At 50.3% G+C, this 20139-nt stretch overlaps 2 protein-coding genes across 3 annotated transcripts in view; one reads left to right on the plus strand and one right to left on the minus strand.

Annotated features, from left to right (window-relative positions):
* Nucleotides 1-349, plus strand: part of LOC147091301 (ATP-dependent RNA helicase DDX19A-like) — a 75712-nt gene extending 75363 nt beyond the window's left edge. Inside the window, exon 11 of the mRNA XM_085976723.1 lies at nucleotides 247-349. Coding sequence (XP_085832849.1) covers nucleotides 247-308 — 62 coding nt within the window. The 3' untranslated portion in view covers nucleotides 309-349. The remainder of the gene's footprint in view (nucleotides 1-246) is intronic.
* A 5567-nt stretch (nucleotides 350-5916) lies between these two features.
* Nucleotides 5917-20139, minus strand: part of LOC147091302 (arf-GAP with coiled-coil, ANK repeat and PH domain-containing protein 2-like) — a 100376-nt gene continuing 86153 nt past the window's right edge. The window contains exons 15-17 of one of the 2 annotated variants that reach the window (XM_085976724.1): nucleotides 19884-19994; nucleotides 9718-9779; nucleotides 5917-6274 (exon numbers count right to left, since the gene is read on the minus strand). In XM_085976724.1, coding sequence (XP_085832850.1) covers nucleotides 6171-6274; nucleotides 9718-9779; nucleotides 19884-19994 — 277 coding nt within the window. In that variant the 3' untranslated portion in view covers nucleotides 5917-6170. Of the gene's footprint in view, nucleotides 6275-9717; nucleotides 9780-19879; nucleotides 19995-20139 lie in introns of those variants that run through there. The other variant, XM_085976725.1, reaches the window with a different exon arrangement.

A 20139-nucleotide genomic window follows, 5' to 3' on the forward strand; every position in this document is an offset into this window, starting at 1 on the left:
ACGGGTTAGATACAGAGTAAAGCTCCCTCTACACTGTCCCATCAAACACTCCCAGGGCAGGAACAGCACGGGTTTGATACAGAGTATAGCTCCCTCTACACAGTCCCATCAAACACTCCCAGGGCAGGTACAGCACAGGGTTAGATACAGAGTAAAGCTCCCTCTGCACTGTCCCATCAAACATTTTCTCTTAATCTCACCTCCCGCCAATTCTTTACTCATGTCTCCCCCTCTTTCTGTCTCCAGACCGCAAGATCTACCAGCTGGACTCCACGGACCTGGAACAAATCGAGCTCATCGCGTACTGAGAGCGGGGCGAGCCACTCTGCAATTGGGGGGGGGGGGGGGGGGGTGTCGGGGGGGCGCTGCTGGTTGTGTGTTTCTGATCCCGCGGAAGATGTTGAGGGAGGGGGGGGACAGTCTGTTCCTGTCACGCTCGCCTGTGACCGGGAGGGAGGAAGAGAGCAGAGCGTCGCTGACACGTTATTTTGTTTGTGCGGTGAGTTACTTCTGCGAAGCTGGGGAGGGTCTCTCCCTCTCACCCCCAGCTTCCTTCCCACCCACCCTCTCCAGGCTCGGAGAAGGTCTGGTCTCTACCTCATCTTGCTTTGGTTTAGTTTATTTTTTTTTCCACTGTCGATTGGAAACCTATTTATTGATCAATTACTGGATGTTACTTTTCCTTTTGGAAAGAGGAAGTGAAATAAAATGTGTTTTGCAGTCAGATGAGAGCAGGCGTCTCATTGCTTTCCCGTCGGATGCGAGCTCGTTCCTTAGCTTGTTTAGTTGTTGGAATTCTCCCCTCCTCCCCCCACCCCGGCCCTGGGGTGACTGGACCGTGTTTTAGTGAGGTTTGCATCATCGCAGGGTGCCTACGGTGCCCCTTATCCCAAAGGCTGCCGCGCTCTTTTTTAGGGCCCCCACCCGTTCCTAACCCAGGGGTCACTGGACAGGGATCAGCAGCAGGAGCGCTGGCTGATTCACCCCCTCCCTAACCCAGGGGTCACTGGACAGGGATCAGGAGCAGGAACCCGGGCTGATTCACCCCCTCCCTAACCCAGGGGTCACTGGACAGGGATCAGGAGCAGGAACCCGGGCTGATTCACCCCCACCCTAACCCAGGGGTCACTGGACAGGGATCAGGAGCAGGAACCCGGGCTGATTCACTCCCTCCCTAACCCAGGGATCACTGGACAGGGATCAGGAGCAGGAACCCGGGCTGATTCACCCCCTCCCTAACCCAGGGGTCACTGGACAGGGATCAGCAGCAGGAACCCGGGCTGATTCACCCCCTCCCTAACCCTAGGATCACTGGACAGGGATCAGGAGCAGGAACCCGGGCTGATTCACTCCCTAACGCAGGGGTCACTGGACAGGGATCAGGAGCAGGAGCCCGGGCTGATTCACTCCCTCCCTAACCCAGGGGTCACTGGACAGGGATCAGCAGCAGGAACCCGGGCTGATTCACCCCCTCCCTAACCCTAGGATCACTGGACAGGGATCAGGAGCAGGAACCCGGGCTGATTCACTCCCTAACGCAGGGGTCACTGGACAGGGATCAGGAGCAGGAGCCCGGGCTGATTCACTCCCTAACGCAGGGGTCACTGGACAGGGATCAGGAGCAGGAACCCGGGCTGATTCACCCCCTCCCTAACCCAGGGGTCAGGAGCAGGCACCCGGGCTGATTCACCCCCCTCCCTAACCCATGGATCAGGAGCAGGCACCCAGGCTGATTCACCCCCCCTCCCTAATGCAGGGGCAAAGAGGTGAATTGTACTACCCCCCTCCAGAGATTAGCACAGGCTGGGCCTCTCGAGGGCGTAGCTGAGAGCTGGGCAATGAGCCATGTCATGAATAGGGTCAAATGTAAGAAATCACACAACACCAGGTTATAGTCCAACAGCTTTATTTGAAATCACAAGCTTTCGGAGCGCTGCTCCTTCATCAGGTGAAGTGGAGAGATGCATAAAAACACAGCTTATATAGTCAGAGAATAATGTCAGATGTTTACAGGTAATCTTTCTAACTGCCATTTATCACACCTCGGCAGAGAGATAATCACAGCAATCAAAGGTGTAAATGGTGTCCAAAGAGGTCAGTCAGGAAAACATTACATCAAAGAACAATGAGGTGGGGTCACAAGGGGTCAAATGTTGCAGATGCTGGGGTCTATATGAAAAACAAAAAAACAGACAAAAAATTTTTTTTTGCTGGAAATCACAGCAGGTCCGGCAGCATCTGTGTAGAGAGAACAAGCCAACGACGACTCGAGTCTGGATGACCCTACATCAGGTGGGGTTACATGTAGCGTGACATGAACCCAAGATCTCGGTTGAGGCCGTCCTCATGGGTGCGGAACTTGGCTATCAGTTTCTGCTCGACGGCACACCCGCCAACTCAACAGACTGATCAAGACCTTCGATCCAGACCTTCAAAGCATCCTACGCACTCTCATCCCACGTACTCCCCGCGTGGGAGACTTCTACTGCCTCCCAAAGATACACAAAGCCAACACACCCGGACGTCCTATCGTATCAGGCAACGGAACCCTGTGAGAGAATCTCTCTGGATATGTCGAGGGCATCCTGAAACCCATCGTACAGGGAACCCCCAGCTTCTGTCGTGACACTACAGACTTCTTACAGAAACTCAGCACCCGCGGACCAGTTGAACCAGGAACACTCCTCGCCACGATGGACGTCTCGGCACTCTACATCAGTATTCCCCATGATGACGGCATCGCTGCGATAGCCTCAGTACTCAACACCAACAACAGCCAATCTCCAGACGCCATCCTACAACTCATCCGCTTCATCCTTGACCACAATGTCTTCATCTTCGACAACCAGTTCTTTACCCAAACACACGGAACAGCCATGGGGACCAAATTTGCACCCCAATACACCAACATCTTCATGCACAAGTTCGAGCAAGACTTCTTCATTGCACAGGACCTCCAACCAACGCTATACACCAGATACATCGACGACATTTTCTTCCTATGGACCCACGGCGAAGAATCACTGAAAAGACTACACGATAACATCAACAAGTTCCATCCCACCATCAAACTCACCATGGACTACTCCTCAGAATCGGTTTCATTCTTGGACACACGAATCTCCATAAAAGACGGACACCTCAGCACTTCACTCTACCGCAAGCCCACGGACAACCTCAGGATGCTCCACTTCTCCAGCTTCCACCCTAACCATGTTAAAGAAGCCATCCCCTATGGACAAGCCCTGCGAATACACAGGATCTGCTCAGACGAGGAGGAACGCGATGGACACCTACAGACGCTGAAAGACGCCCTCGTAAGAACGGGATATGACGCTCGACTCGTCGATCGACAGTTCCGACGGGCCACAGCGAAAAATCACAGACCTCCTCAGAAGACAAACACAGGACACAACCGAGTACCCTTCGTCGTCCAGTACTTCCCAGGAGCGGAGAAACTATGCCATGTTCTTTGCAGCCTTCAACATGTCATCGATGACGACGAACACCTCGCTAAGGCCATCCCCACGCCTCCACTACTCGCCTTCAAACAGCCGCCTAACCTCAAACAGACCATCGTTCGCAGCAAATTACCCAGCATTCAGGAGAACAGCGACCATGACACCACACAACCCTACCACAGCAACCTCTGCAAGACATGCCAGATCTTCAACACAGATACCATCATCACACGTGAGGAGACCACCCACCAGGTACATGGTACATACTCATGTGACTCGGCCAACATTGTCTACCTCATACGTTGCAGGAAAGGATGCCCTGGAGCATGGTACATCGGCGAGACCATGCAGACACTGCGACAACGGATGAACGGACACCGCGCAACAATTGCCAGACAGGAGTGTTCCCTCCCAGTCGGGGAACACTTCAGCAGTCAAGGACATTCAGCCTCCGATCTTCGGGTAAGCATTCTCCAAGGCGGCCTTCGAGACACAACGCAAAATCGTCGAGCAGAAACTGATAGCCAAGTTCCGCACCCATGAGGACGGCCTCAACCGAGATCTTGGGTTCATGTCACGCTACATGTAACCCCACCTGACGTAGGGTCATCCAGACTCAAGTCGTCGTTGGCTTGTTCTCTCTACACAGATGCGGCCGGACCTGTGATTTCCAGCAAAAAAAAATGTTTTTTGTGTTTTTTTGTTTTTCATACAGACCCCAGCATCTGCAACATTTGACCCCTTGTGACCCCACCTCATTGTTCTTTGATGTAATGTTTTCCTGACTGACCTGTGTGGACACCATTTACACCTTTGATTGCTGTGATTATCTCTCTGCCGCGGTGTGATAAATGGCAGTTAGAAAGATTACCTGTAAACATCTGACATGATTCTCTGACTATATAAGCTGTGTCTTTATGCATTTCTCCACTTCACCTGACGAAGGAGCAGCGCTCCGAAAGCTTGTGATTTCAAATAAAGCTGTTGGACTATAACCTGGTGTTGTGTGATTTCTTACATTTGTCCACCCCAGCCCAACACCGGCATCTCCACACCATGAATAGGGTCGGAGCTGCATCGTAACGCAGAGCCAAGGCCCGCAACGGGAACCAGAGCTCCGCGGGGTCCTGGACCAGACGGTGAGACCTCGTCCATCGGCTCGCGAGTGGAGAGCAAGCGCTGCTAAGCGACTTCTTCCACGATGGTAGACTGGCAGCGAGAGACGCTGTTATTTATTCGTACGCGGGATGTGGGCGTCCCTGGCAAGGCCAGCATTTATTGCCCATCCCTAGTTGCCCCTCGAGAAGGTGGTGGTGAGCCGCCGCCTTGAACTGCTGCAGTCCGTGTGGTGAAGGTGCTCCCACAGTGCTGTTAGGGAGGGAGTTCCAGGATTTTGACCCAGCGATGATGAAGGATCGGCCGATATATTTCCCAGTCAGGATGGTGTGTGACTTGGGGAACTTGGGAGGTTGCCATTGTGCCTGCTGGAACAAGGCACCCCTTGGCCTCCCCGTAGTGCGTGACACGCATACGCCTTAACTATTGACGTTCGCTTCGCCTCCCCTCCCCCACCCGCCCCGTCTGCACGCGATGCCCGTGTCCCCCGACTGGACGCCACGCACCAGCCCGTCGCTCAAACTCTCTGCCCCCGCCGAAAGAAACCGGCACTCGTGTTCCAGAGGCAGTCTGTTTATTGCTGACGTCTGTTTGTATTTACACAGCGACCGTTCAGGTGGAGCTGATGTGCTCTCTCCCCTCATCACCTCCTCCTCCCATCTCTTTCCCCCTCCCCTCTCTCACGGCCCATTTGCAGTGTGAAACGCCCCAGAGTCGGAGCACCATGGACACTGCCTTTAATCCCTGATGTAAGAAGTCACACAACACCAGGTTATAGTCCAACAGCTTTATTTGAAATCACAAGCTTTCGGAGCGCTGCTCCTTCGTCAGGTGAAGTCATCTGAAGAAGGAGCAGCGCTCCGAAAGCTTGTGATTTCAAATAAAGCTGTTGGACTATAACCTGGTGTTGTGTGACTTCTTACATTTGTCCACCCCAGTCCAACTCCGGCATCTCCACACCATGGCTTTAATCCCTGAGTTAATTGAGGGTCCTTCGCTCGTCCTTCACCCCTGACCCTTTCCTCAACCCTAACCTCACCTTTTACCCCTGACCCTTCCCTCATCCTTTACCCCACACCCTCAACCTTACCCTCACCTTTAACCCCTGACCCTTCCCTCATCCTTTATCACCCCCCCACACCCTCAACCCTACCCTCACCTTTTACCCCTGACCCTTCCCTCATCCTTTACCCCACACCCTCAACCTTACCCTCACCTTTAACCCCTGACCCTTCCCTCATCCTTTATCACCCCCCCACACCCTCAACCCTACCCTCACCTTTTACCCCTGACCCTTCCCTCATCCTTTACCCCCTCCCCACACTCTCAACCCTACCCTCACCTTTTACCCCTGACCCCCTCCCTCCTGTCCTTTACCTGGACCCTACCCTGATCTTTTACCCCCTGTATTAGTAGGCCCGGGGCAAGCCTGGGCCTGTATTAGTAGGCCTTATAGCAGTACAAGTCAATCCTGGGATACCAAAAGGCTGCCTTTTCCCTCATGGAATGGCAGTCAGCCAAAGCTGTCCCTGAGTCTGTCTGTCTCTCTGTTAAACCCCCCTCCCCCCTCAACGAGGCCCCCTTGATCCGCCGTCACTTCCCGCTGCCGTCGAACTTCCTACGGGCTAGCTTCTCCGGGTCGTCGGAGGCCATGCGGGAGAAATCCCGGAAGATGTCCTGGAACGTCTCGTCGTCTCCTGCGGGAAGGGGGGGGGGGGGGGGGGGGGGAAAAAACTCTGAATAACGTAGGAGCAGCAGGTGGGTTTCTTTTACTCGCAGCCCCACCCCCTCTCCCAAAGTGGGCCGCTCTAAAAGCTCCCACAGACAACAATGTGATAATGACCAGATCATCTGTTTTAGTGATGTTGGGTGAGGGATAAATGTTGTCCCCAGGACACCAGGGGAGAACTCCCTCCTGCTCTTCCAATGGTGGCCATAGGATCTTTATACATCCCCCTGAAAGGGCAAATGGGGCCCTCTGTTCAACATCTCATTCGAAAGATTGCCCCTCCGACAGTGCAGCACTCCCTCGGTAATGACCCTCGGACAATGTACCGCCCCTCCGACAGTGCAGCGCTCCCTCGGTACCGCGCCTCCGACAGTGCCGCGCTCCCTCGGTACCGCGCCTCCGACAGTGCCGCGCTCCCTCGAACTCTCCCTCCAACAGTGCAGCGCTCCCTCGGTACTCTCCCTCCGACAGTGCAGCTCTCCCTCGGTACCGTGCCTCCGACAGTGCAGCGCTTCCTCAGTATTGACCCTCCGACAGTGCAGCGCTACCTCATTACTGACCTTCCGACAATGCAACACCCCCTCAGTACTGCCCTTCCGATATTGCAGCGCCCCCTCAGAACCACCCCTCCGACAGTGCAGCGCTCCCTCACTACCGCCCCTCCAACAGTGCAGCGCTCCCTCAGTACCGCCCCTCCGACAGTGTAGCGCTTCCTCAGTATTGACCCCCCGACAGTGTAGTGCTCCCTCGGTACTGCCCCTCCGACAGTGCAGCGCTCCCTCGGTACAACCCCTCCGACAGTGCAGTGTTCCCTCGGTACCGCGCCTCCGACAGTGCAGCGCTTCCTCAGTATTGACCCTCCGACAGTGCAGCGCAACCTCATTACTGACCTTCCAGCAATGCAACACCCCCTCAGTACTGCCCTTCCGATATTGCAGCGCTCCCTCACTACCGCCCCTCCAACAGTGTAGCGCTTCCTCAGTATTGACCCTCCGACAGTGTAGTGCTCCCTCGGTACAACCCCTCCGACAGTGCAGCGTTCCCTCGGTACCGCCCCTCCGACAGTGCAGCGCTCCCTCAGTACCGCCCCTCCGACAGTGCAGCGCTCCCTCAGTACTGCCCCTCCGACAGTGCAGCGTTCCCTCGGTACCGCCCCTCCGACAGTGCAGCGCTCCCTCAGTACCGCCCCTCCGACAGTGCAACGCTCCCTCGGTACCGCGCCTCCAACAGTGCAGCGCTCCCTCAGTACTGCCCCTCCGACAGTGCAGCGCTCCCTCAGTACCGTCCCTCCGACAGTGCAGCGCTCCCTCGGTACCGCGCCTCCGACAGTGCAGCGCTCCCTCAGTACTGCCCCTCCGACAGTGCAGCGCTCCCTCGGTACCGCGCCTCCGACAGTGCAGCGCTCCCTCGGTACCGCGCCTCCGACAGTGCAGCGCTCCCTCAGTACTGCCCCTCCGACAGTGCAGCGCTCCCTCAGTACCGCCCCTCCGGCAGTGCAGCGCTCCCTCGGTACCGCGCCTCCGACAGTGCAGCGCTCCCTCAGTACTGCCCCTCCGACAGTGCAGCGCTCCCTCAGTACCGCCCCTCCGACAGTGCAGCGCTCCCTCGGTACTGACCCTCGGACAATGTACCGCCCCTCCGACAGTGCAGTGCTCCCTCAGTACTCTCCCTCCGACAGTGCAGTGCTCCCTCAGTACTGCCCCTCCGACAGTGCAGTGCTCCCTCAGTACCGCCCCTCCGACAGTGCAGCAGAGCTCCCTCAGTATCGGCCTGGCAATATGGGGCTCAAACTCACGCACTCTGACTCCGAGGCGAGAGAGTGCTATCCACTGAGCCACGGCTGACAGCAGTAGAACTGTGACAACACAGAAGGAGGCCATTCGGCCCATTGTGCCTGCGTCAGCTCTTTGAAAGAGCTGTCCAATTAATCCCACTTCCCCCGCCCCCCCCCCTTTGCTCTTTCCCCACAGCCCTTTCAAGTTTTTCCAATTCCCTTCTGAAAGTTCCTATTGGCTCTGCTTCCACCACCCTTTCAGGCAATGCATTCCAGGTCACAACAACTCGCTGTGTGAAAAAAGACAACAATTCTCCTCTCCCCCTCTGGCTCTTTTGCCAATTGTCCTAAATCTGTCTCTTCTGGTTACCGACCCTCCTGCCCAGGAAACAATTTCTCTTTAATTACTCTGTCAAAACCCTTATGATTTTCAACACCTTTATTTAATCTCCGTTACCTTCTCTGCTCCAAGGAGAACAATCCCAGCTTCTCCAGTCTCTCCACGTAACTCAAGCCCCTCATCCCCTGGTACCATTCTGGTAAATCTCCCCTTAACCTTCTCTGCTCCAAGGAGAACAATCCCAGCTTCTCCAGACTCTCCACGTAACTCAAGCCCCTCATCCCCTGGTACCATTCTGGTAAATCTCCCCTTAACCTTCTCTGCTCTAAGGAGAACAATCCCAGCTTCTCCAGTCTCTCCACGTAACTCAAGCCCCTCATCCCCTGGTACCATTCTGGTAAATCTCCTCTTAACCTTCTCTGCTCCAAGGAGAACAATTCCAGCTTCTCCAGTCTCTCCACGTAACTCAAGCCCCTCATCCCCTGGTACCATTCTGGTAAATCTCCCCTTAACCTTCTCTGCTCCAAGGAGAACAATCCCAGCTTCTCCAGTCTCTCCATATAACTGAAGCCCCTCATCCCCTGGTACCATTCTGGTCAATCTCCCCTTAACCTTCTCTGCTCCAAGGAGAACATTCCCAGCTTCTCCAGTCTCTCCACGTAACTCAAGCCCCTCATCCCCTGGTACCATTCTGGTAAATCTCCCCTTAACCTTCTCTGCTCCAAGGAGAACAATCCCAGCTTCTCCAGACTCTCCACGTAACTCAAGCCCCTCATCCCCTGGTACCATTCTGGTCAATCTCCCCTTAACCTTCTCTGCTCCAAGGAGAACAACCCCAGCTTCTCCAGACTCTCCATGTAACTCAAGCCCCTCATCCCCTGGTACCATTCTGGTAAACCTCCCCTTAACCTTCTCTGCTCTAAGGAGAACAACCCCAGCTTCTCCAGTCTCTCCACGTAACTCAAGCCCCTCATCCCCTGGTACCATTCTGGTAAATCTCCCCTTAACCTTCTCTGCTCCAAGGAGAACAATCCCAGCTTCTCCAGACTCTCCACGTAACTCAAGCCCCTCATCCCCTGGTACCATTCTGGTAAATCTCCCCTTAACCTTCTCTGCTCCAAGGAGAACAACCCCAGCTTCTCCAGTCTCTCCACGTAAGTTGAAGCTGGGGTCAAGGGGGAAAATGGTTGGGGTTTCCGAGTCAATTGGGCTGGTCTTCACAATCCGTGAACTACACTGGGTTTCTGACCCATGCTATGTAAGACTTCCGCCCTGCCCGCCGTTCATCCACAGGTACCTGTGTGGCCGAAAAACCCCTCTGCCTCCCGCATCTCCTCATTCATTCGGGCCAGGCGCAATCTGAAACGATAACGGAATATTATTTGTTTTAGTGCTTCATAAACACCAGATGTGCGTGTATTCATATGTGCGCATGCGTGTTCGTCTGTGAGTGTAAGAATTAGGAGCAGGAGTAGGCCATTCAAGCAGACCATGCTTACGGTTCTGCTCGCCATATTATACAAAGGATATCGAGGCACTGGAGAGGGTGTGGAAAAGATTTACACGGATGATACCAGAAATGCGAGGGTATACATATCAGGAAAGGATGAACAGGCTGGGTCTCTTTCCTCTTGAAAAAAGGCTGAGGGGTGACCTAATAGAGGTCTTTAAAATTATGAAAGGTTTTGATAGAGTGGACACAGAGAGAGTGTTTCCACTTGTGGGGAAGAGCAAAACTAGAGGCCATCAATATAAGATCGTCACCAAGAAATCCAATAGGGAATTCAGAAGAAACTTCTTTATCCAAAGAGTGGTGAGAATGTGGAACTCGCCACCACAGGGAGTGGTTGAAGCAAATATCACAGAATCACACAGAAACCCCACAGTGCAGATAGAGGCCATTTCGGCCCATCGAGCCTGCACCGACGCATATCCCACCCGATCCCCGTAACCCCTACACCAACACATATCCCACCCTATCCCCGTAACCCCACGTATTTAATCCCCCTAACACTAAGGGTCAATTTATCATAGCCAATCAACCTAACTCGCACATCTTTGGACTGTGGGAGGAAACCGGAGCACCCGGAGAAAACCCACGCAAACACGGGGAGAATGTGCAAACTCCACACAGTCACCCGAGGCCGGATTCGAACCCGGGTCCCTGGCGCTGTGAGGCAACAGTGCTAACCACTATGCCACCGTGCTGCCCTTAGTATAGATGCATTTAAGGGGAGGCTGGAGAAACATGTGAGGGAGAAGGGAATAGAGGGTTATGCTGATAGATTTAGATGAGGAAAGCCGGGAGGAGGCTCGAGTGGAGATTAAACCCCGGCATAGACTAGTTGGACCGAATAGCCTGTTACTGTGCCGTGTATCATATGTAATGGCTGATCTTCGACCGCCACTCCACTTTCCCGCCCTATCTCCATATCGCTTGATTCCCCTCGAGTCCAAAACTCTATCGATCTCAGCCTTGAATATACTCAACGACTCAGCATCCACAGCCCTCTGGGGCAGAGAATTCCAAAGATTCCCAACCCTCTGAGTGAAGAAATTCCTCCTCATCTCAGTCTTAAATGGCCGACCCTTTATCCTGAGTCAGTAGAGAAAAAGGTACTAGAGAAACTAGTGGGACGAAAAGCCGACAAATCCCCTGGACCGGACAGCCTACGTCCTTGGGTTCGAAACGAGGTGGATGCATTGGTTGTGATCTTCCAAAATTCCCTAGATTCTGGAAAGGCCCTAGCAGATTGGAAGGTAGCAAATGTAACCCCGCTATTCAAGAAAGGAGGGAGCGAGAAAGCGGGGAACGACAGGCCAGTTAGCCTGATATCAGTCATCGGGAAAATGCTGGAATCCATTGTTAAGGAAGTGGTATCAAGTCACTTAGAATATCATAATATGATTAGGTAGAGTCAACGTGGTTTTATGAAAGGGAAATCGTGTTTGACAAATTTATTCGTTTTTTGAGGATGTAACTAGCAGGGTAGATAAAGGGGAACCAGTGGGTAGAAGATAGGAGCAGGAGTAGGCCATTCGGCCCCTCGAGCCTGCTCCGCCATTCAATGCGATCATGGCTGATCATCCAAATTCAGTACCCGGTCCCTGCCTTCTCCCCATATCCCTTGATCCCTTTAGCCTTAAGAAATATATCCAACTCCTTCTTGAATATATTTAATGAATTGGCCTCTACTGCCTTCTGTGGTAGAGAATTCCACAGGTTCACCACTCTCTGGGTGAAGAAATTCCTCCTCATCTCTGTCCTAAATGGCTTACCCCTTATCCTTAGACTGTGACCCCTGGTTCTGGATTCCCCAACCATCAGAAACATCCTTCCTGCATCTAGTCTGTCTAGTCCTGTTAGAATTTTATAAGTTTCAATGAGATCCCCTCATTCTTCTAAACTCCAGCGAGTACAAGCCCAATCGACCCAATCTCTCCTCGTACGTCATTCCTGCCATCCGAGGTATCAGCCTGGTGAATCTTCGCTGCACTCCTTCCATGGCAAGAACATCCTTCCTCAGATAAGGCAACCAAAACTGCACACAATACTCAAGATGTGGTCTCACCAAGGCCCTGTACAACTGCAGCAAGACATCCTTGTTCCTGTACTCAAACCCTCTCGCTACGAAGGCCAACATACCATTTGCCGCCTTAACCGCCTGCTGCACCTGCATGCTTACTTTCAGCGACTGGTGCACAAGGACACCCAGGTCTCGTTGCGCTTCCCCTTCACCCAATCTATTGCCATTCAGATAATACTCTGCCTTCCTGTTTTTGACACCATTTGATGCATTTATCCATGTTATATTGCATCTGCCATGCATCTGCCCAATCACCCAACCTGTCCAAATCATACTGGAGTTTCTCGGCATCCTCCTCACAGCACACACGCCCACCCAGCTTTCTGTCGTCTGCAAACTTGGAGATATTACATCTAGTTCCCTCGTCCAGATCATTGATATATATTGTGAATAGCTGGGGTCCAAGGACCGATCCCTGCGGTACCCCACTAGTCACTGCCTGCCACTCGGAAAAAGAGCCATTTATTCCAACTCTTTGCTTTCTGTCTGCCAACTAGTTCTCTATCCAAGTCAATACCTTGCCCCCAATCCCATGTGCCTTAATGTTACACGCTAATCTCTTATGCGGGACCTTATCGAAAGCCTTTTGAAAATCCAAATACACCACATCCACTGGTTCTCCCTTATCTATTTTACCAGTTACATCCTCAAAAAATTCCAGTAGATTAGTCAAGCATGATTTACCTTTTGTATATCCATGTTGACTTTGTCCGATCCTGTCACTGCTTTCCAACTGCTCTGCTATTACATCTTTTATAATAGACTCTAGCATTTTCCCCACTACCGATGTCAGGTTTACCGGTCTGTAATTCCCCGCTTTTCTCTCTACCACCCTTTTTGAACAGTGGTGTAACATTAGCTACCCTCCAATCCATGGGTACTGTTCCAGAGTCTATCGAATTTTGGAAGATGACCAGCAATGCATCAACTATTTCTAGGGCCACTTCCTTAAGTACCCTAGGATGTAGATTATCAGGCCCTGGGGATTTATCGGCCCTCAATTTCCCTAACACCATTTCCCTACAAATACTGATTTCATTCAGTTCCTCCCTCTCATTAGACCTATGTTCCCCGACCTCTTTGGGAGGTTATTTGTGTCCTCCTTTGTGAAGACAGAACCAAAGTATGTATTTAATTGGTCTGCAATTTCTTTGTTCCCCATTATAAATTCCCCTGATTCTGACTGTAAGGGACCTACGCTTGACTTCACCAATCTTTTTCTCTTCACATATCTATAAAAGCTTTTACAGTCAGTTTTTATGTTCCCTGCAAGCTTACTCTCATATTCTATTTTCCCCCTCTTAATTAACCCCTTTGTCCTCCTTTGCTGAATCCTAAACTGCTGCCAATCCTCAGGTTTACTGCTTTTTCTGGCCAATTTATATGTCCTCTCCTTGGATCTTATGATATCCCTAATTTCCTTTGTTAGCCACGGTTGAGTCACCTTTTTTGTTTTATTTTTATGCCAAACTGGGATGAACAAATTCAAGATTCAAGATTCAAGATTCTTTATTTGCCATATGTAACTAGTACAATGGAATGCTTACTCCCCAATCACTCCCACAATAAAGCTGTGGGAGCTCACCGAGACACGTCAGCTATTTTTACAGCGCCGTGTTCAGAAGTCAATTCTTTGGCATCCAGTGGCAGTGGGAGCACGATGTCCCTCAGCCGCTCTGTCCTCCTCACTGTTCATTCTGTAGCTCATCCATGCGGTCTTTGAACGTTTGCCATTGCCTATCCACTGTCAACCCTTTGAGTGACATTCCCCAATCAATCCTACCCAACTCGCTCCTCATACCATCGTAGGCCCCTTTATTTAAATTCAGGACCCTAGTCTCTGAGTCAACTATTTCATTCTCCATCTTAATGAATAATTCTATCATATTATGATCGCTCTGAGCCAAGGGGCCTCGCACAACAAGATTGCTAATTAATCCTTTCTCATTACATAATACCCAGTCTAAGATGGCCTGATCTCCAGTTGGTTCCTCGACATATTGGTCCCGGAAACCATCCCGTATACACTCCAGGAATTCCTCCTCCACAGTATTGTTACTAATTTGGTTAGCCCAATCTATATGTAGATTAAAGTCAGCCATGATAACTGCTGTGCCCTTATTGCACGCTTCTCTAATTTCCAAATGTACTACAGGGGTCCCCTGTGACCATCCCCCCCCTCAAACAGATATACCGCTTTAGATATTGTTGGGGAGCATGGCTTATCGGGGGAAGGCAGCAGCAGCCAACTTCCTGGCACCAGGGGTGGTTCTGCTGCACAGGACAGGAGGAAAAAGAGGGGTAGGGCTATAGTAATAGGGGATTCTATTGTAAGGGGAATAGATAGGCGTTTCTGTGGCCGCAAACGAGACTCCATGATGGTATGTTGCCTCCCTGGTGCAAGGGTCAAGGATGTCTCCGAGCGGCTGCAGAGCATTTTGGAAGGGGAGTGTGAATAGACAGTTGTCGTGGTGCATATAGGCACCAACGATGTAGGTAAAAAACGGGATGAGGTCCTAAAAGCTGAATATAGGGAGTTAGGAGGTAAATTAAAAAATAGGACCTCAAAGGTAGGATTGCTACCAGTGCCACGTGCTAGTCAGAGTAGAAATAGAAGGATATTTCAGATGAACACGTGGCAAGAGGAATGGTGCAAGGGGGAGGGATTCAAATTCCTGGGACATTGGAACAGGTTCTGGGGGAGGTGGGACCCGTACAAACCGGACGGTTTGCACCTGGGCAGGACTGGGACCGATGTCCTAGGGGGAGTGTTTGCTGGTGCTCTGGGGGAGGGTTTAAACTAAAATGGCAGGGGGTTGGGAACCTGTGTAGGGAGACAGAGGAAAGAGAAACAAGGACAGAAGAAAAAGACAGGAAGGAGAAAAGCAAAAGTGGCAGTCAGAGAAATCAAGGGTTTAAAACAAACATGGCCACAGTAAATAATAATTCTAAAAGGTCTAAGAGTGTTAAAAAAACAAGCCTGAAGGCTTTGTGCCTTAATGCGAGGAGCATTCATAATAAGGTGGATGAATTAGCTGCGCAAATAGAGGTAAACGGATATGATATGATTGGGATTACGGAAACATGGCTCCAGGGTGACCAAGGCTGGGAAGTCAACATCCAGGGGTATTCAATATTCAGGAATGACAGGCAAAAAGGAAAAGGAGGTGGCGTAGCATTGCTGGTTAAAGAGGGGATTAACACAATTGTAAGGAAGGAGATTAGCTCTGATGATGTGGAATCTGTATGGGTAGAACTGAGAAATACCATGGGGCAGAAAACGTTAGTGGGAGTGGTATACAGACCCCCAAACAGTAATGCGGAGGTTGGGGATGGCATTAAACGGGAAATTAGAGATGCGTGCAATAAGGGCACAGCAGTTATCATGGGTGACTTTAATCTACATACAGATTGGGCTAACCAAATTAGTAACAATACTGTGGAGGAGGAATTCCTGGAGTGTATACGGGATGGTTTCCTGGACCAATATGTCGAAGAACCAACTAGAGTCCAGGCCATCTTAGACTGGGTATTATGTAATGAGAAAGGATTAATTAGTAATCTTGTTCTGCGAGGCCCCTTGGGGTGGAGCGATCATAATATGATAGAGTTTTTCATTAAGATGGAGAGTGAAGTAGTCGACTCAGAGACTAGGGTCCTGAATTTAAATAAAGGAAACTACGATGGTGTGAGGCGCGAGTTGGGTAGGGTTGATTGGGGAATGTTACTCAAAGGGTTGACAGTGGATAAGCAATGGCAAACATTCAAAGATCACATGGATGAACTACAGAATTTGTTCATCCCTGTTTGGCATAAAAATAAATCAAAAAAGGTGACTCAACCATGGCTAACAAGGGAAATTAGTGATAGCATAAGATCCAAGGAGAGGACATTGGCCAGAAAAAGCAGTAAACCTAAGGATTGGGAGCAGTTTAGGATTCAGCAAAGGAGGACAAAGGGATTAATTAGGAGGGGGAAAATAGAGTATGAGAGTAAGCTTTCAGGGAACATAAAAACTGACTGTAAAAGCTTTTATAGATATGTGAAGAGAAAAAGATTGGTGAAGTCAAGCGTAGGTCCCTTGCAGTCAGAATCAGGGGAATTTATAATGGGGAACAAAGAAATGGCAGACCAATTAAATACATACTTTGGTTCTGTCTTCACAAAGGAGGACACAAATAACCTCCCAGAGATGTAGGGGAACATAGGGTCTGATGAAAGGGAGGAACTGAATGAAATCAGTATTTGTAGGGAAATGGTGTTAGGGAAATTGACGGGATTGAAGGCCGATAAATCCCCAGGGCCTGATAATCTACATCCTAGGGTAGTTAAGGAAGTGGCCCTAGAAATAGTAGATGCTTTGCTGATCATCTTCCAAAATTCTAGAGACTCTGGAACAGGTCCCATGGATTGGAGGGTTGCTAATGTTACCCCACTGTTCAAAAAAGGTGGTAGAGAGAAAACGGGGAATTATAGACCGGTAAGCCTGACATCGGTAGTGGGGAAAATGCTAGAGTCCATTTTAAAAGATGTAATAGCAGAGCACTTGGAAAACAGTGACAGGATCGGACAAAGTCAACACGGATTTATAAAAGGTAAATCATGCTTGACTAATCTACTGGAATTTTTTGAGGATGTAACTGGTGGAATAGATAAGGGAGAACCAGTGGATGTGGTGTATTTGGACTTTCAGAAGGCTTTCGATAAGGTCCCGCATAAGAGATTAGCCTGTAAAGTTAAGGCACATGGGATTGGGGGCAAGGTACTGACTTGGATAGAGAACTGGTTGGCAGACAGGAAGCAAAGAGTTGGAATAAATGGGTCCTTTTCCGAGTGGCAGGCAGTGACTAGTGGTGTACCGCAGGGATCGGTGCTCGGACCCCAGCTATTCACAATATATATTAATGATCTAGATGAGGGAACTAGATGTAATATCTCCAAGTTTGCAGACGACACAAAGCTGGGCGGGCGTGTGTGCTGTGAGGAGGATGCCGAGAAACTCCAGGATGATTTGGACAGGTTGGGTGATTGGGCAGATGCAGTATAATGTGGATAAATGCGAGGTTATCCACTATGGTGGCAAAAACAGGAAGGCAGATTATTATCTGAATGGCAATAGATTGGGTGAAGGGGAAGTGCAACAAGACCTGGGTGTCCTTGTGCACCAGTCGCTGAAGGTAAGCATGCAGGTGCAGCAGGCGGTTAAGAAGGCAAATGGTATGTTGGCCTTCGTAGCGAGAGGGTTCAAGTACAGGAACAAGGATGTCTTGCTGCAGTCGTACAGGGCCTTGGTGAGACCACACCTTGAGTATTGTGTGCAGTTTTGGTCGCCTTATCTGAGGAAGGATGTTCTTGCCATGGAGGGAGTGCAGCGAAGATTCACCAGACTGATACCTGGGATGGCAGGAATGACGTATGAGGAGAGATTGGGTCGATTGGGCTTATACTCGTTGGAGTTTAGAAGAATGAGAGGGGATCTCATTGAAACTTATAAAATTCTAACAGGACTAGACAGACTAGATGCAGGAAGGATGTTCCCGATGGCGGGGGAGTCCAGAACCAGGGGTCACAGTCTAAGGATAAGGGGTAAGCCATTTAGGACAGAGATGAGGAGGAATTTCTTCACCCAGAGAGTGGTGAACCTGTGGAATTCTCTACCACAGAAGGCAGTTGAAGCCAATTCATTAAATATATTCAAGAAGGAGTTAGATATATTTCTTAAGGCTAAAGGGATCAAGGGATATGGGGAGAAGGCAGGGACAGGGTACTGAGTTTGGATGATCAGCCATGATCTCATTGAATGGCGGAGCAGGCTCGAGGGGCCGAATGGCCTACTCCTGCTCCTATCTTCTATGTTTCCAAAAGGCATTTGATAAGGGGCCACACAAAAGGTTGTTAGGCAAGATAGGGGCACATGGGATTGGGGGGGATAAGGTATTAGCATGGATAAAGGATTGGTTAACAGACAGAAAACAGACAGTAGGGATAAACTGGTCATTTTCCGATTGGTAGGCTATAACTAGTGGGGCACCGCAAGTATCAGTGCTCGGGCCTCAGCTATTTACAATCTATATTAATGACTTAGATGACGGGACCGAGTGCAATGTATTCAAGTTTGCTGACGATACAAAGCTAGGTGGGCGCAAAGAGGCAGCAAAGGGATATAGACAGGAAAAGTGAATGGGTAATAAGGTAGCAGATGGAGTATAATGTGGGGAAATGGGAAACTTTGGTACGAAAAATAGAAAAACAAAATATTTTTTAAATAATGAGAAACTATTAAATGTTGGTGTTCAGAGAGATTTGGGTGTTCTAGTGCAAGAAACACAGTTAGCAGGCAGGTAGAGGAAGCAATAAGGAAGGCAAATGGCATGTTGGCTTTTATTGCAAGGGGATCCCAGGAATCAATCTAGTGAACCTTCATGGCACCGCCATTAAGGCAAGTACAGGAAACTCTCGTTTAAACGGCACCCAAATATACGGAATTCTCTATTAACCGGCAAAATTCATACTCCGAAAACAACACCTCAATAACCGGAAATGTCCGAGTCTCCCGCAGTGGCCAAGTTAGTCAGTGGGGGTAGTTCTCCAAACTGCTGCTGCTTGGCTTCTTGGCGCTGTCGGAAGTCCGAACACCTCAATAACAGGAGTCCGACTCTCCCGCGCTGCACACAGTCGTTTGCTGTATAAGTTTTGTTTTTACTGTTAAGTAATTAAAGAATTATGGATTACCCTCAACTGGCAGTACAGGTAGACTATCCTTTATCCGAAAACCTCGGGACCAGCCGCGTTTCGGTTTTAGGAAAATTTCGGATTTCGGAAGGTGCGCGAAAACACTTCGGTTTTCAGAGGTAATTCGGTTTTTGGGAGTGCGGATAAAGGATACACTATCCCTTATCCGAAAGGGTGGGATAAATAACGACTATAAATACTGTAGTTACAGGGATAAATACTGTAGTACAGTTTATTTGTAAGGAAAACATTCAGTACACTTACGCTGAGCGATTTCGGTTTTCAGAAGTGTGGAAAAATGCTACACTATCCCTTATCCGGCTAGGCCTGTAAGTCGTGCGCCACTCTGGTCATGTTGTGCGCACGACTTACGCTGACCGAAAAAACCTTCGGTTTTTAGAGGGTTTCGGTTTTCGGAAGTCCGGATAAAGGGTAGTCTACCTGTACTGTACTTAATCCACCATCCATTTAACGCAACATTCTGTGGGTGAGTACCCAGTGACTGTACACTGCACATTTCTTTATTTTTAACAAACAGAAATAAAAAAATAGCCTCGGTAGATAACCCTCTCCGTCATCCGGAATTTTTAATCAACTGGCACCAACCCGGTCCCGTCGGTGCTGGATACCAAAGAGTTTCCTTTAACCGGCACCTAAGTTAACCGGAAAACTCTGTTAACCGGCAAAATTCAGGAGTAGGTTCAGGTTAAGTTTTACTTCATATTAGTGGCAGTTCCTGGATCTGTGGCCGTGTAACCGGGGTTCCTGCACTTGTTGCTAAGCAACAGGGACGCTTGGTATGTGGCCGGAGTTCCTGCACATGTTGCTAAGCAACAGGGAAGCCTGGATTTGTTGCTGTGTACGGGGCTCTCGTACCTTTTAACTATACCTCTCTGTAATCCGGACTTTTTGATAAACCGGCACCACGCCGGTCCAGTCGGTGCCAGATAATAAAGAGTTTCCTGTATATCCTTCCTTAGATAAGGAGACCAAAACTGTGCACAGTGCTCCAGGTGTGCTCTCACCAGAGCCCTGCACAATTGCAGCAAGACTTCCTTCCTCTTATACTCCAAAGCCTGTGTTCGTGTTCATGTTCGTAGGTGTGTTTGTGTGAGTGTGTACGTCTGTGTGCTCTGGTACTTACAGCGTGACGATGTCAGCGTTTGCCGTTGCCACGGCGATGCTGAGGGGGTCATGCCCCATCTCGTCTGCCGCGTACTGATTGGCTCCCCTCTTGAGCAACAGGCACACGGGGCTGAAAGAGAAAACACGGCGGTGGATCGTGCCCAACAAGGATTAGAGGACGGTCAGGAGCAGGAACCCGGGCTGATTCACCCCCTCCCTAACCCAGGGGTCACTGGACAGGGATCAGGAGCAAGAACCCGGGCTGATTCACCCCC

Source organism: Somniosus microcephalus, unplaced genomic scaffold (assembly GCF_052327205.1).
Source record: "Somniosus microcephalus isolate GS21.2 unplaced genomic scaffold, FLI_Smic_1.0 unresolved_chr3, whole genome shotgun sequence".
Taxonomy (NCBI): domain Eukaryota; kingdom Metazoa; phylum Chordata; class Chondrichthyes; order Squaliformes; family Somniosidae; genus Somniosus; species Somniosus microcephalus.